Source organism: Hemibagrus wyckioides, linkage group LG18 (assembly GCF_019097595.1).
Source record: "Hemibagrus wyckioides isolate EC202008001 linkage group LG18, SWU_Hwy_1.0, whole genome shotgun sequence".
Classification (NCBI taxonomy): Eukaryota; Metazoa; Chordata; class Actinopteri; order Siluriformes; family Bagridae; genus Hemibagrus; species Hemibagrus wyckioides.
Window position 1 is genome coordinate 4010757 of NC_080727.1, and position 16933 is coordinate 4027689.

General features: G+C 40.3%; 1 protein-coding gene across 1 annotated transcript; it reads right to left on the bottom strand.

Annotated features, from left to right (window-relative positions):
• Positions 1–5918: 5918 nt before the first annotated feature.
• gtf3c4 (general transcription factor IIIC, polypeptide 4) lies at positions 5919–15038 on the bottom strand. The gene is made up of 5 exons (XM_058416052.1): positions 14710–15038; positions 12214–13965; positions 11240–11370; positions 9632–9720; positions 5919–8568 (listed from the first exon to the last, which is right to left on the bottom strand). Exons 1-5 carry the CDS (start codon positions 15013–15015, stop codon positions 8504–8506), a joined length of 2343 nt encoding a protein of 780 aa, XP_058272035.1. The 5' UTR covers positions 15016–15038; the 3' UTR covers positions 5919–8503.
• Positions 15039–16933: the final 1895 nt, after the last annotated feature.

Sequence of the window (16933 nt, forward strand, 5' to 3'; positions counted from 1 at the left end):
TTATTTGTTTACATTATCCTCTGTCCTCGCTGTATTTTGCTGTGCTTATTCTGGTAGAAATACATATGGGTTTTAAATCATTATAACTATTAGCTTAGGAACACGTTGTGTTGGATTTCAGTAACGTCAGGGACTTCCACCTCTGGGTCAGACGATCCTCAGCGTCTTTGCCGTTGACCTGTAACCTTGCAAAAACTGGAGCATATTTACAGATGAGAGAAGGTGAGTCGAGTGCTGCCATATTAATTGCCCTTTGGATTGGCCCAATTATGCCATTAACGGGGCCCGAAGTAGGAGCTAATGGCTGGAGACCTCATTTACATAGCATTAGCTTAATTGAGCAGCAGGCATAGGGTTTTGCGGCCTAGCATGAGCGGAAGGCCCGAGCTAATGTTACTGATGGATCGGTGATGGTCCGACAGCAGCCTTTTACCTGACAGTTATATTAATTAACAGCTATCCTGTTACACAGGCTTTAAAAGCGATGAATAAATAAAACAGGTGATGATGCTGCATGTAGATTTTTTCTAAACAAAAAATCAATGTTATTGAAGATTCACACGCTAATAAGTAATAAGTGTGATTTCAGTGCGTTAGGTTATGTTTTTAATTCAGTTTAGTGTTTTTCAGTAACAAAAAACCCATCGACCGTTGTCTTAGGAAGAGCTTAAAGGTAGGCTCAGTGAAGCGGGTCAGGCAGGAAGCTCTTTTGTTATGTAAAGAGCCGCTATTTGATCCTGGAGCAGAAAAAAGGAAAGAGAAACCCGGTCCGATAAACATGCCTCATCAGATAATTGAAGATGCCTTTGCTCCAATTTCCCTCCTTTGCATAAGTGTCTGATCGGCTTTCAAAAGCAGATCGTGGAGAGGATGGAGGATAGAGGATGGAGGATGAAGGCTGGGTCCGGTCTCCTCTACTGCACTATGCTTTCAATACAGAACAATAAACTGGGTCAGAACGGCTCCTAAAGATTAGAAGGTTTTAAAAGGACTTTTAGAAAGTAGTCACATAACCTATGCATTTTGGTGCACAAAGTTTCATACTGGGGTGCTACCTTTGGCCAAAGGGATAGCGTTTATATATTTATGACGTGATGTACCTAGTAAAAGTAATGCATCTTTAAAACACACTCATTTCTTGGATTTAATTATTCCTTAAGGAACAAACCTGCTCTCTATTAGGGGTCTAAAACAACGAAACTATCAATGTCTGTAGCTATGTATAGTGCTGTGTGTTTGTGTTCAGATTAAAACACAAAGTCAGGGTTTATTCTGGTCTCAGCTAGAGATGTTAACTGGATTGTTTTTTATTTATTTAACTCCCTCTTGTGAAGTTACTTGGCCTATTTAGCCTGTTTGTACTTGCTTTGCGAAATCTTCCAACAAACTTGGTTCTATTTCCCGAAAAATATAAACAAACTTGTACACACAAAAATAAAGGTTCTTAAATGCTTCTTTGTCTGAGTGTGTGCTTCTATAAAGGACCTTGCACATCCATGGAACGTTTCCGTTGCACAAACGGTTCTTTGTCGGTTCTTTAGACTATAAAAAAGTTCTTTATGGCACTTTAAGGAGTTCTTTTAAGAACGATTTACTGAAAGGTTCTTTCAGGAACCAGAAATGGTTCTTCTATGGCAAAGCTGCGAAAACATGTTTTTTGGTTCTTCCTAACACTTTTTTCCCCCAAGAGTGTAGTCTAATTTAAACCACCACAGGCCTGAGTTACTAAGGATGCTGAAAATATACTGCACAGCAGGTGAACCTCATGTTCATGGTAATGAAGGTGGTCCTTGTTTATCTCTCAAGCCTTATATCAGATTTTAACCTTTTAGGAAAAAAAACAAAAGCAGTTTGCCTCGTATTTGTATCTCTAGAACATATTATCAGTTCACTCATATGCATTCATTTTCGGTTACATTCCTGTATTGTTTGTTGAACATAAATGACCTTTTTCAACGTAGTGCACAAATAAGTTATTAGTTACAAAAACATTTCACGTGTCAGTCTCCTGTGACTCCTGTGTTGCTTCTTGTTGTTTAATCCAAACTTTGTACAAATATTTGTCCTGTTTTTTTTTTTTTTTTTACCTCTGCTTTGCTCAGCCTGCTTTCCTTTTGTATTTTCTCAAGTCCACTCTCAAAGGAGTCATTCTTGCGCCTGTTGCTGTAATTGGAGGCGTCGACTAAGAGTTTTGCACTCATTAGTCCCCAACAACTTCTCTCATCTCTTTCCATTCTAATCATATTTCAGCTCGTCCAAGTCGTGCGTCCCCTCACTCCCTCCGGCCTCCTCCTTCTCCCACCTCTCCCTTGCTCTCTGTCAGTCTTTAACTACACTCCACTTTGGCCACTGCTCTACTTGTTACAGCCGCAACACGAGTGCAAACAATCAAAGTGTTTGGGAGCACTGAAATATGCATGGCTCTCCGTGACAGACAGATAAAGCAGGGCAATTAGGCACGTAATCCTAGAGCACGCCGAGGACTCGGCAGGCTCGGCTGTCCTCCTCTTCCTCTCCCTGTCTCCCTCCCCTCCCCTCCGTCCGTATCTCTTTCCCGGCGCTACTCTCTTGCGCTGTATTAGTTAAATGTACTTTGTGTGTCGGCTCCCCATCAAATCAAGTAACACTTCCTCTAATTGGCTTATAAATAATACAGCAGAGGCCGCATTATAATTTCATCAGTGGTAAACATTGCGGGGGCAGTCGGTAAAGAATCTATCCCTCATTAATTTCCTTATTTGGGTAGATGGAACGGAGAAGGAAGTAGAAAAGAAAGGCGGAGATGAGGGTGAGAAAGAAAGAAAGAGAGAGAGAGAGAGGGGGATCAGGTGAATGTAAGAAACATCACCACAGGCAAAGAGGGAGGGAAAGTTAAAAAAGGGCCGCTGGTAGAGGGACACCGCGGGTGCTTTTCTTAATAGATGTCAGATATTTGATTCGATTTTTGTCAGAAACCCTTACGACAAAGTCAAGACAGTAGCCCAATCCCTCCCTCTATCTCTTCTTCCATCTCAGTGACTTCTCACTCATATCTCTTTTCCCCCCATTTTCTCTCCTTGTTTTTTAAACCAACTTTATGAATATTTCATATCAAGACTCATAAATATTCATTCTAATAGCTTTGCATAGTAGTTATTTCCGGTATTATTTTTTTTATATATAAAAACCAAAAAATACTCATTATAAATTCTTCATGCTCTGAAATAATACCATGCGCAAAAAACAAGTGCACACACACACACACACACACACACACACACACACAAACATACCCCAAGTAATTTGCACTGATGCTGTAGAAAATAGAGACAAATAAAATACCATGCCCTATTGAGTTTCTGGTTTAAAGCTGCAGTCAGTAATTTTTTATATATATATATATATATGTAATATTTCCAGCAACCTTTACCAGAAAACCCCTCTGGTCCGCGTGCCCATCACTCTGGCTCTGTAAATGCAGGGAAAAACAAATAATGTGAAAAACCGTGACTAGTTAGGACAAGGAAGCGTCTCTGGTTTCCTGTCAATCTTGTAGCTTCATACATTTTTACTCTTGTACTAGTGTGCAAGTTTTAACCTACACTTGTATGTGTTTTATAGTTTAAGGACAGAGAGTTGAGTTACATTATATGGACAAAAGTTCCCCTTCCACATCCACTTTTTCTGTTAGAATAACTTCCACTCTTCTGAGCAGGATTTCCACTAGATGTTGGAGCGTGGCTGTGGGAATTTTCCCGTTCATCCCGAAGGTGTTCAGTGGGGTTGAGTCAGGGTCAGGGCTCTGTGAAGGACACTCCAGTTCTTCCACTCTGATCTTAACACACCATGTCTTCATGGAGCTCAGGGGCTTTGTCATGCTAGAACAGGTCTGAACTTTTTAGTTCCAGTGAAATAAAATCATTTTTCAGTGTGCAAAGACATTGTATTCAACTGAGCTTTGGTGAAGAATCACATAGGAGTGTGGTGATCAGATGATGTCTGCATGATATTTTGGCCATATAGTGTACCTTTAGGTACTTGGCATGATTGAGGGGCTGAGACTTTTCCTGATTTCTATGAACACTTTGATTTCTAACACAGAATCAGACACAAGCTATTTTACGGATAGTATCTCAGGGAAAAATCTTAAAGTCTACATCATGCAAAAGGCCTCTGGTGGTCCAGCGGCAGTATCCTGTGCTCTTATTGTTGTGGCCTGGGTTCGATTCCTGGGCAGGGAAATTAACTCTCACTGCTGATTCCAACCCCAGATAAAATTTGAGAGTTGTGTCAGAAAGGGCATTTGGCGTAAAACCTGTGCCAAATTTAATATGCGCACAAGATGATCTGCTGTGGTGACCCTGAACACTGAGCAGCCGAAAGAACAACAACAATTATTCTACATCATGTAAAGGACCCTGAACTGCTAGTAAGATCTGTTTTGTAAAAAAAAAAAAAAAAAAAAAAAAAAATCAAAGCTGGGCCCTAAACACTGATGTGTCTGCTTATATTTCGAGTTGTACTATTAGCATGACCTATGTACATAATATATACAACATCCCCACACCCCCACTCCCCTGACACTCCTCTCTGGTTGTGGGTCTGGTGTTGACTAGAGGTTTAATTAATATAGCAGTAAAAGGCCTGTCCGTCCCCTTTGTGCGAGTCCACATTAGTTCCACTTGAGTGGTTTAACACTGTCAAACAAGCAGTGTGCTTATTGACATCTCCTCCCCCTGCTCCCCCACACACACTCACACACATGCAAACCAGCCAGTCATGGGTCACTGGCAGCATCCCAGCAGGACCATGTAGCTGTTAAAGGACCATGTTAACAGCCTGATTTGAGAATCTGTAGCACAAACGAGGCTTACAAGACTGAGGGTCCACTGAATCTACTAAATACTTTAAAGAGTACAGAGAAAATAATGTTCAGGAGCCATATCGTAAAGTTTCAAACTTTTCACCCACCGCACCAATCAGGCGTGTCTGTCTATATATTTATAAAATTTTTATCTACATCTTTCCCCCCTTATACTGGAATTATGAGCATACTGATAAACTGATTTAAAGGTGCCGTCAGTGATTTTTTACAATCTTGGCCTTTCCTTTGACAGCTTTAATAAAGTTCTTGATCAAACTAAAGCAATATACAGCAATTATGTGGTCAACCAATCAGGACAAGGAAGCATCTCTTCCTGTCTGTCAATCATGCTGCCTGTCAAATCAGAAAGCGTGCATTTTGGAGGCGTGGCTCTGGAGGGATCGCTGATATTCAAAGCTAATCACCGAGTGTATCTGTAAGATCTATATTATGATCTTATATGAACTTTGTACCAATGGATTTGATCTTCATTGGCAATTTTGTAGAAACTGAAGGACTGAAAGAGAAATATAATCAGCGACAAGGTGGTCATGTGACGCATCGTAGCACAGCTTAGCACAGTCAGGAAAATGATTGCTTTTCTACAACAGCACACCTTAGTGTTTTTTTCCCTCATAGACCAAGCAATTAAAAATAGTTATTAATTTAAAAATGACTATTTATTATCGTTATACATTAAGTGATACATTACCTGTTATTACTTCCTAAGGTGCTTCGTACAGTCGTTTCCTCACCAAGCTCTCTTTCTACTGATGTCAATAAGCCAATAAATAAATAAATAAATAAATAAATAAAGAACGCTTGTCATGATACTGAGAAACTGCAAAGCATAAAAGCTCTGTCCTGACGATTACGTTTCACCTTAAAAGTTTCATCTAAGAACAAATCTTATCAACTATATCAACAATTATAACATTTTTTGTGTTTACATGTAGCCCTAAAATCCCTCTGTAGCCGGAACTACTTTCAGAGCTGTTGTTAAAGAAAACAAATCTGACCAATCGGCTATTAAACATCATTCGAAATTTACCATGAAATAAAGAGATGCAATTCATTTTACAAAATAACGTTGCCTTTATTTGAGGTATAACATTATATATACACTTTACGGCAGCATAAATGGTTGTTATAAAGATTTACATACAACTTATCAGTTTCATTTATGACATATATTGCCCATTAAGGAAAACAAGCACATACAGTGTACAAGCAGCAGAAAGATCAAGAAATGGCACTGAAGCCTGAACCCCACGGTAGCTTCCTTACTGGTACACTCACTCATTTAGGTCACTAAAGGTTCATAACGAAATGATTACACCGGGTCAACAAAGCAGATTCTCATGAATTGAAATAACTCGTTAATTACATACTTTAACAAAAGTACTGAATCCGACCGAAGTTCATCCACGATCGTGGAGGCTATGAATATTGCATGTTGCAGAAACAAAGCCCGTGTTTGATGTGTTGAGCGAAGAAAGGATGGAGGAGGGGGGCTGAAATTATTGTACAAACGCTTTCTGACATCTCATTATATTAAAGACGTAGGAGGTTCCGCCAAAACACGGCTAACCTCTCCGCCGCGATCGGTCTCCACCTATCGCTACGGCACACGCCCTCGCCGAAAAGGGCAAACAAAACAGCGTCGATAACGAACGAGGAAGTCAAACGGTACACATTGTGACATTTAGTCTCACCAAAAGACAACTTTTAGTGTAATCTCTATCACTCGGATGTGTAGTGTACTGCATGTGCGACTATCACAGAGTGACTGCAAAAGAATATATATATATACACATACACCTCTATACATTTAGCTAGAACTACCAAAACTAATTCATTTCAAAAAACGTTTGAAAACAAGTTTTGCAGGAAGAAACACCTTGTTGAGAGGCTCATTTGTAAAGATGTTGCCTCCTTTTTGTGCGTTTTGACATGCTTTCCTGCTCACCACGAACGTACAGAGTAACTTTTTCCCTTTTTTTGCATTAGCGTAGACTTCCGGTTCAGCTCAGACTAGCTCAGGGTGGAAATCCCAGCACATGAGCCTTTTTGTTTTAAAGAAAATATTCAAACCAACTTATTCCTAGGTCATGTTATGAAAGTATGAGTGACATTTTGAGCTCAGTGACATTTTATCATGATATCGATATTACACTGTCAAAATGATAAAATTCTAACTAAAATTACACTGACCCATTAATTTAGAAACTAATAACTAAACTAAAAAAAAGGACAATTTGTTTAGCTATATATCACATTCTACAAAAAATTGGGGTTTTTTTACATATTTTCTCAGCTGCCCTGAGAGTCAGATTTCAATCACTTTCATAACGTAAAACAAATGTACCATTTCTCACTTGCTGAAAATTGTCTCCCCCACCTCTAATCGCACAAATGCGGCATAGCCTTAGACAGAGCCTTAGACAGAGCTAGAGCAAGTTTCGGGAGTGCTCCTTCAAGATGGTTCGCTGTATCTGTGGACAAATTTACAGCGACGCACAACAGACACAGCTATAACGAGTTCTCCCTTTAGGTTCTCGCTCTTCTTTGATCAAAAAGTGCTTGCATGAATCAACCTCGCGTAATCGAGTGCCCCTTGTCCATCATGTTTATAAAAAAAAAAAAAGGCATGTGTGGGACTGATAAACCACAAGAAAGACAAACAGCAGTGCTTTTTATTACATTACGGAAAATTTTTTCTATCTATTTATCTAAGCGCTTCTTATTTCGAGCCCCAGGGGCAAGTGATACACTCTATTGACCTGAGAGAGACGGGGCAGGACATTGTGGGGGATTAGTAGCCGATATAGGAGACAAGAGTGAACAAGACCGCCAATTTTCATCTTACTGACCCTGAGGTAGAAATGTAGGGACTATATATATATATATATATATATATATATATATATATATATATAGGCGGATCTCGTGTCAAACTGTACTGGCTTCTCTATTTATTTCCCCACGGCCCATAAAAAGAGGGTTAACTATATTTAACAATATGCACTCTAACCCCGCCTCTTCTTAATTAAAATGAGAATCACATCTGTGGCTGGAATCCGCACCTCATTACTCTGGTATCTCATTAGAGGCGGATCCCTCGGGAAGCAGCGAAACGCACTCTTAAAACACTTTTGCCTCTGTCTCTCGCCGCATATCTGTCTCGCGCAGGCTTTAATCTCTCCTCGTGCAGCCCGTGTAAAGTTCTCATGTGAAGACAGAGGACGCTGCCGATGGAGATGTTTCCGAAAGCCAATTAAAAAAAAAAGCGGAATCATACGACGAGGCTGAAAGAAAGTTGCGGTAGAAAGGAATCTTAGCAGCAAAGGCTCAAACAAAGTATTCGGCAGATAGAAATAAAATAAAAGTTGAGGTGGAAGAGGTTTCCCCCGCCATTTTTGTTTGTACACGCGACTGACCTCGGCATCAAGGAATGAAAACAATCTAGATATATAACAAACCAGTGCTTTTAAAAAACAATAATCGGAAAACAAATTCGTTCAGAATGCTCGTATATATTAGCCGTGGATTATCAGAGTTTAAAAACAAACAAAACAATGAAATGAACAGTGCTATACAGTTTCTAAGGTTTTAGGTGTGCAGCTTTAGGACTTGCGATGGGTTCCTTCGTCCAGCGTGTCAAAGCAGAGGCGAGTCGCAGAACGTACACGGCCCCTCTAAGATCTTCTTCACCCAGTCCGGATCTGTGAAGAGGCAAAGAGGAAATGGAAATCCAAGCGCAGGCGACGAACACGATTCAAACACAACCCGACAATCGAGTCGTGGTTTTCCGTGATTGTGTTTCGCCGAGCTCTGTTGAGACGACTTGATTAGCTAATGTCACGCAGCAGGTATGAGAGGTGGGGTTTCATTCGTTAATACATGATTAATGGGAGCTGATGTCAGCATGGCTGCTGTTTGTCTAGTGCTCCGTTTACTGTGCAGGCTAAATGTGCGAGTGGACTGAAAGCAGAATCTATGTATGGTGTATTACATGTCTATTTATTTTGGGAAGTGAGCAAAAAAAATGTATAAAATTTTCTCTACTTCTGTAGCATCGCAATGGATCCTAGAAGCTAATGAGATCACTCGGGATGCATCAATATCATTTATTCCACACTGAATATTACCAAGACATCGGTTTTTTTTTTGGTATTCATCCATACCAATACCCACATGTGTAACCTACTTATTACTCAATGCATGTTCTCTTTCAGAAAAGTGCTTTTGTTCGGCTTTAATTGAAGTTCACGATGTCACTCAATCACTTGGGTAAGAGCTATTATTTTCCCTCACCCAGTATTGTCTGTAAAAATATGTAGTGATGTAATGATCCAATCGATAATTATCCAACAATAAGGAAATGATAAACTGTTCTGGGAAAAAATGTGTAAACAATTTGCCCTGATAATTTTATCACATGTCATGATTCCCAAATTAACTCTAGCTAAGACTCCAAACACATCAATGCAAGGCTACTAAATGGAATTTGTCGTAATCAGTGGTGTTTGCCTTATGGATCAAAATTGCAGATTATATGGCACAAAGTTCAAACAACATGTAGAAAGATAATGTAGGAAATCATCCTTACATAATCTTTTCACATTGCTTTGCTTTGCATGACATCACAGTCTATATAAATAATGTATTGATGCAGCCTGAATTAATATATCCAACTTTTGTCCTGCAGGATATTAAAGGTAGTGTGTATGTGTATGTGCCAAGAGAAGCCGCCGGGCAGAACTCCGACAGATCACCAGGTCTTACCCTCAGGCTGTGGCATTGAAGCGATGCTGTCCTGCAGCAGACATCGGCGGTACGTCACACTCTGACAGACCTGAAACGACCGCACACACCTAAAATAAACAGAAAAAGAAAACACACACATATACAAAGGTTTGAGAAGCCTGGATAGATGTACAGCAATGCATGGAGCACTTGCATACGTTTACCAGCAGGGGCAGACAGACAAATTTGGGCGATATTTGTTATTTAAAAAAGTAAAAATAAACAAAGTAATATGAACATGCAGCAACGTTATAGCATACAATTTTTGCTTTTAGGGTTTATTTCATAATCTGGTTGTAATCAGACAAATATGAGCTAGTGGACAAATACAGCTTCTAGGCTATTAATTTGTCCACCCTTGTAGTATTATCACCTAGCTGATGAGCGGCAATATCCCCTCAACACGCTGGTCCATTCTGGAAGAAACTAATGAACTACATGTTGTTGAAGTCAAGCAGAAACTAGTTGATTTTTTGCTACTGTAAACATGGTCTTCCCTGTGTGATCTCTCCACACTACACAAAGCTTTCTAACAAATGTAAATGGTCAATACATCCACCTCCTGCTCCAAATTCTATGCATCAACACCTCAGAGGCTCTGTGCTAGTGACCAGAAGGTTAAGAGTTCAAATCCCAGGATCCGCTGTTGGGATCTTGAGAAGAACCTTTAACCTTCAGCTGCTGCAGGGGATCTAACTTTACCATAGCTGGACCTGTGAGCTGACCTCAGCTTCCTTCTATATGGGGGAATATGTGGAGAAAGAGTGTTGTTTCAGTGTTTTACACACACACACACACACACACAATAATAAAAAAGTATCTCAAATCTTTAAGCTCATCTTTAACAGAAGAATGTGGAAAAGTCTTTGCACTTTCTCCTAAATATTACAAGCTCTTCAAAACAGGCTTATATCTGCTATAAAATAAATGACAGGAACTAAGGAACTAATCTTTTCATTGACAAAAATAAATAAAAAGTACAATTCTGTAATAAATTAAATAAAAATAAAAAAACAATTGTTAGGAAATTGCTGTGGGATAAAAGGAGTACAACACTGCTGTTAATGGAAAATAAATAAAATTCATGATGGTAATAAATATTTATGCTGAGTTGCATCGCATCACCCAGTCATTGTTTAGTTTCATATAACGTAATATATACTTTACGACACGGTTTCCATAATTAAACTAAACTCGGTTGCTAAAAATTAATAAACAACAAAATAAATAAATAAATAAATAAATAACTAAATAGGCAAAACAAAAAATACATTAATAAATAAATAAATAATAATAATAATACAAATAAATAAAAATAATTCAATTCTTACACAGTGCCCAATAAAAATGTTTGCCATTCCTTAAATCATAAAATAAAATGACTAAATTTCTGTGTGAATTTTTTCCCCTACTAAAAAGTTAAAAACATAATTTTTTAAAACAAAATTTTTACATAACAGTCTTGCTGTGTGCCAAAATTCTTGACATTCCTATGGAAGTTTTTAAATCCCTGCAACAGTTTATGGAAAGTTCAGATCAGGTATAAAATGTGACTGGACTGTGTACAGCTGTGTGACCGTGTCTTACCTGAGCCATATGTGTCCGCTGCTGCACACGGCCTGCTTGCGGTCAGTAAAGGGCAGAACCTCTTTACACATGCTGCAGTACTCCGGAAACGTCTGCTTGTTCATTTTCTTCATTATGTGACCAATCAGAACCTGAAAGTGAGACAAAATGGACTGTAAATCTCCTTTTTCTCTTTGTTCGCTACAGATATGTCAGGATCTAACCTTTCGCGTGCTTCCTCCTCCTGTCATTCTATGCGTTTGACTTTATTACTTTTTGAGCAAACACCAGAAATTCGAATCGTCCTTAAACAAAACCGGCATCATATGATTATAATAGGGTCCAATCAATCTATATTTATTCAATCTATCTGCCCTTTTTGCTTAGAACGTCTCATCAGGCCTGCGAAGATTTATTGTACAAATCTAAAGCTGCAGCAATATTCGAGACGAACCGTTATGTTAATATGTGAAGGGATTAGTCTTGCGATATTCATAAATGATGATGCTAATGACTTAAGTACAAACACTGTGTTGGAGGATACAACTTTCATGAGGGTGTGCTGTACGGCGCAGCGTCAGCTTCTGTATCTATATTTAAAATTTAGATTTCTGACACCCGATTGTGCCGAGGTTATAAAATGCTCATAGTGAAGTAAGTAGAAATCTCTGCAGAATGAGGAACTACTGATGTGCCTTTTTTCAGAACTGAATGTGACAAAAATTATTAATTAATTATATATTAAAAATATATATATTTTGATATGTGAAAAATGTTTTCAAACCAGTGTTTTTTAGAAGAAAAAAAAAACATATAAAACTATACACTATCCTGTAAAATATAGCAAAATATCAGAAATACAACAATGTGTGCTATTGTGCTTTAATAATTTAGCTTATTTCTTATATCAGACACCAATTCTGTAAAATGTTGCATTTAATATTAAGCATCAGTTGGTTTCAGTGTATTTAAGCATACAGGAATATTTCCCTCACCTTAGCGGCTCGATCTTCATTGGTAGGATCGTTGGACAGGAAGTCACAGATCCCTTTAGTGGGGATGCATGTATTCTCGGTGATGAGGGTGTGCATGTAGACCTCTCCTAGCACCCTCTTCATGTGCTCACGTGTCAGGTGCGATTCCACCTCTTCGATCCATGCTGTAATTTCACTCATTCGCTCCTCATCCGACTCTCCTTCAGCTTCTTTCGCTTTGGACTCGTTCATCTCGGAAGCGTCAGCCGCCATGCTCCCTTCCGCTGCTGCGTCTCCCTCTGTGTCGTCCAGTAGAAGTGCTTTGCTGTCCTCATGATTGGGCCTCCAGCGCGCCTCCACTGGCATCTTCTGCAAGGACTGATGGACGACACGCAAGAGGAAGAGCTTGAGTCTCCAGAGGTACATCGAGTTTGATGTGGACGTCTTCTCATCTACCTCGTCTTGGAGGAACTGCGGAATCCGTTTGTCGTGCATCACGCGCCATCGTACCAGATCCAGCAGGTCAGCCTGCTTGTAGAGGCTTTGCACTTGTGACTCAAGAAGCTTTGCCCCTGCTTCGTCTGGCGTCATGAGCGTGATGTACTGCACCACGTTGGTTCGGACATCTGGGTGCAAACCATTGATCAAGCCTTCCGTGGTGGCCAAAGCTAAGTAGGCACCGTTTGGGCTGGTGGCAATTCCATGTATACGGCAGCCGCGAACACCTTCTGGAAGCTCCACCTCCTGTTGCTTGAAGACTATAGCAGAGTCTGTAAAGACCGGCGTCAACTTTTTGACTGTGCCATCCAGCGAGCAGGTGAAGACAGAGCTTCCGTTGTGTGTAGCAGTTAAGGATGTAATTGGTGCCGAGTGAAGGCCAGTAACATGAGAGTTGTGGACGTTTAAACCCGCTTTGGAGATCAGCAACAAGCACCAGAAGACATATGGGCCTCGCGCTGCAACAACCAAGCTACAGTTACACTTCTGCTGCGGGTGGAAGAGCGTGATGCACTTGACGTTGCTCACTGGGATATTATCCTTGTCTTGCCACAGCACCACCGGCTGTCTGAGAGTAAAGTATCCTTTCACCGCCTTTAAATTCACAGGCAATATTTTAACAGGTCCCGCTGTGCTTCCCACGATCAGGCCGCTCATCTTGCGCCCAGCATGCTCATATTCCCACCAGGCTAACACGCTCGGTGACAACACACCCGATTTGATCGTGTTGCAAGAGACAACGGATTCCTTTCCTTGTATTGGCAGTTGGAACTGCCATACCACCAAATCCCCGTTTTCCATCAGCACAGCCAGGAGGACCGTCCCCACATCCTTGCACTCATTGTTGCTCTGGATTTGATGCGTGTTGCACAGGCTGGACCACTCCATACGTACGGGTGTCTGCATCTGATACCTACTCTGAAGCACCTCGAGATCTTCCAGGTCTTCCTGCAGGGGTTCAGACTCGTTGGCATTCGAATAGTTTCTTGACTTCAGCATGTCACCATAAAGCTCGGTGAGGTTCAGGAGCTGAGTCCATTGTAGTCGCTTGTGGCAGCTTTGAATGGTCAAGCGGCAGTCTAGCGTCAGGCAAGCCAGAACGCAGCGGCCGTTCACGTCGCAGCCGAGCGGTGACCAGCTGGTGTACTTCATGCCATGCAGGGCTCCGCCTTGGGGATTCATAATTCTGTCCAGCAGAAAAACCTGCCTTACTGCAGGATCATCAGAATTCTCAAATTTTTGTTTCGCTGATTGCACTGCATCCTCCGGGCCCACCTAATTTTAAAAAATAAAACAAACACTAATTATATTATGCAACAATGACTGACACTCATCAATCACTCATCAGCGTGCAAATATGATGTCTCAGAAATCTCTTGGGATATTTATGACAGTCACTGCCTCAACACTGAAAGTTTTAGATTAATTGTACAACAATGTTCTTTGTTTTTTGACAAGTGACAGAAGTGTGACTAACCTCTTTCTTATAAAGTAAAGTATACTTGTTTATGCGTATGAGGACGTCCTGGAAAAATCGACAATGTTCTTGTCTTACACATTTAGTGTTTCATATTGTGGGCCTATTTGTCTGCACATTTAACCGTAAACTGGAACTGGTTAGATGACAACGAAGTAGACAAAAGATTACTTTCTAAGATGTATGGTCAGTTATAGGACGCTTATAAAACCTTTTCATTAGCTGTGGAACATGGAAATGGTGACTACTCTTCTGCTCTCAAAGGAGGCAAATCCATCAGGAACAATTTGCATGTCAATCTCTGTAACGTGATCTTTCAAATATTGCAAAAAAGATTTATTGCATGATGTACCTTTTTTCCACATCTTAACCTTTACCCTTTAGTTCTGCTTCACGTCCAATGGGTCATGTTTTCCCTGCACAAAACAGCATGCAGTAATAACGTGCAATTCAGTTATTATTGTTGTTATTGCTGCAGCTTGCTCCGTGTGCACGCGCGCGCGTGCGCCTGTGTGTGTGTGTGTGTGTGTGTGTGTACTTGCCTTCAGTTCATACACGGACTCCGGTACTGGGATGTGAGTGCGGTGAAGCACTAATTCCTGGCTACATGTGTTTTGATCACACACCAGCTCCATGAGGGAAACACTGTTGACGGTGGACACGGCCAGTCGGTGATCCGCCGACCACGTCAGAGCCTCCAACCCGCTCACTGGACTCAGGAGTTTAACCACCGGCTCTCGCTTCACTATGGGCCCGAGTCCGGCCCAGAAATCAACATCCGGTCCCTTTTTCTCAGTGGACGCGGCATCGTCCACATCCACAGCGCGATTCGATTCAGAAGCCGCCATTTTCCGTATGAAAATAAACGCTTGCGTCGGCAGGAAGTAGCGGCGTCGGAAAAGGCGGGACTTCTTGAGCGCGTCTCGTTATGGGTTGCCATGTTTTCGACAATCACTCTGCTGCAAATAAAGCGCAAAACGTTAATAAAACAACTTTATTAATAAGAATAAAAGTTAAAAAAATGTTTATACACATATTTAATTAATTATCCAAATTCATTTAAAATCTATCAGAAAAATAAAATTCTGCACAGTTTAGAACATACACTGATCAGCCGTAACTTTGCAACCACTGGCATGTGAAGTGAAAAACGTTGATTTTCTCGTTGCACTTGCGCCTTCAAGAGAGCAGTCACTTCTACAAAGTTGATGTGTTGTAAATAGAAATAATAGGCAGGTGTAAAGGTCTGTGCGAATTTACAAGGGCCAAATTGTGATGGTTTGATAACTGAGCCAGAGCATCTCCAACAGGGCGGGTCTTGTGGGGTGTTTCCAGTGTACAGTGGTCAGTATCTTCTAAAAGGGTTCCAAGGAAGGACCGGTGACTGAGTCATGGACGCCTTTTTGGTTTAAACACATATTGTTTGCTTAAGCATGTTTTTTTTTAAAGTACATTGCAGTTTTTGTAATTATAAAAACATCATTATTTAAGTGAAGCTGAGGTTAAGAGGTTCAATGAAATCTCAGCTTCATGGTTACCATGGTAACCGCAAAGTACCAAATGTAAACCATGGTAAGTGTCATGACTGCAGTGATGTAATATAGTGAATATATAATAGTGTCATAGGCTGATTGGAGTCTCTAAATTGCCCGTAGTGTGTGAATGAGTGTGTGTGTGCCCTGCGATGGGTTGGCACTCTGTCCAGGGTGTATCCTGCCTTGATACCCGATGATGCCTGAGATAGGCACAGGCTCCCCGTGACCTGAGAATAGATCGGATAAGCGGTACAGACAATGAAAAAATAATCATTTTTTCATGTGTCATTTTTTTTGATGAAGTATTTCCATGATGAAGGTTACCATGATGTACTACAAAAAACCCCATTGTGGTATATTGGTTAACAAGAAATGCCATAGCACAACTACTGTAGTGATATATGACCATGCAGTTATATAGTAAAACTATGGAAGTGTCGTGGTTCTGATAGCCGTAGTCATGGTTCTAGTACCATAGAAAAGCCATGATAGTGTCATGGTTACATGAAGTAAAATGAAGGACCTGTCATGATTACCAAGAAGTACCTCAATAAAACCCTGGTAGTGGTTTTATTGGTTGTGGTTTTTAATGGTAGTTTTATGGTGGTGGTCTTGGAAACGTTACTATAAAGTGTTATATAAAAACCGTAGTTGTGTCATGCTCACTATGAAGTACTACAGTAGAACCATGGTAGTGTCATGACATGCTTACTATAAACTATTTGTTTAAAACCATGGTAGTGTCATGGTTACCATGAAGCATGAAACATTAGAAGCATAGTAGAATCATAGTTTTAATGTACATGAAGTACTGTACTAGTTCTGTATGGTTTTTAGACCTTTAGTCTGGTGGTATTCTTAATCCTTAGACTTAGTGAACTAGCATGAGGATGTACTATAGAAAATGTACTGCAGTATAGTAGATGTACTATAGTATACTTTAGTCTCATTTTTGCCATGAAGTACCATAGAAAAACCAGGATAGTTTTCTACCGTGGTAGTATCATGGTTACCTCTGTGTATTAGAGTTAAACTATGGTAGTGTCATGCTTTGAACTACTATAGTAAGGTCACGGTTATCATGAAAGAACCAAATTTTAAACTATGGTAGTATCATGGTTATCATGAAATGTTGTATGAAAACAATGGTAGGGTCATGGATACGATGTTACACTACAGTAAAAACGGGATAGTGTCTTCGTAACGATGACATACCATACTAAACCCATGG

Bases quoted from the DNA above. Each gene is read 5' to 3' on its own strand.
- gtf3c4 (XM_058416052.1), bottom strand. From the start codon at position 15,015: ATGGCGGCTTCTGAATCGAATCGCGCTGTGGATGTGGACGATGCCGCG. The intron at 11,371-12,213 runs GTGAGGGAAATA...TCTCACTTTCAG, and splicing joins ATGAAGATCGAGCCGCTAAG to GTTCTGATTGGTCACATAAT. The intron at 9,721-11,239 runs GTAAGACACGGT...TGTTTATTTTAG, and splicing joins AGCGGACACATATGGCTCAG to GTGTGTGCGGTCGTTTCAGG.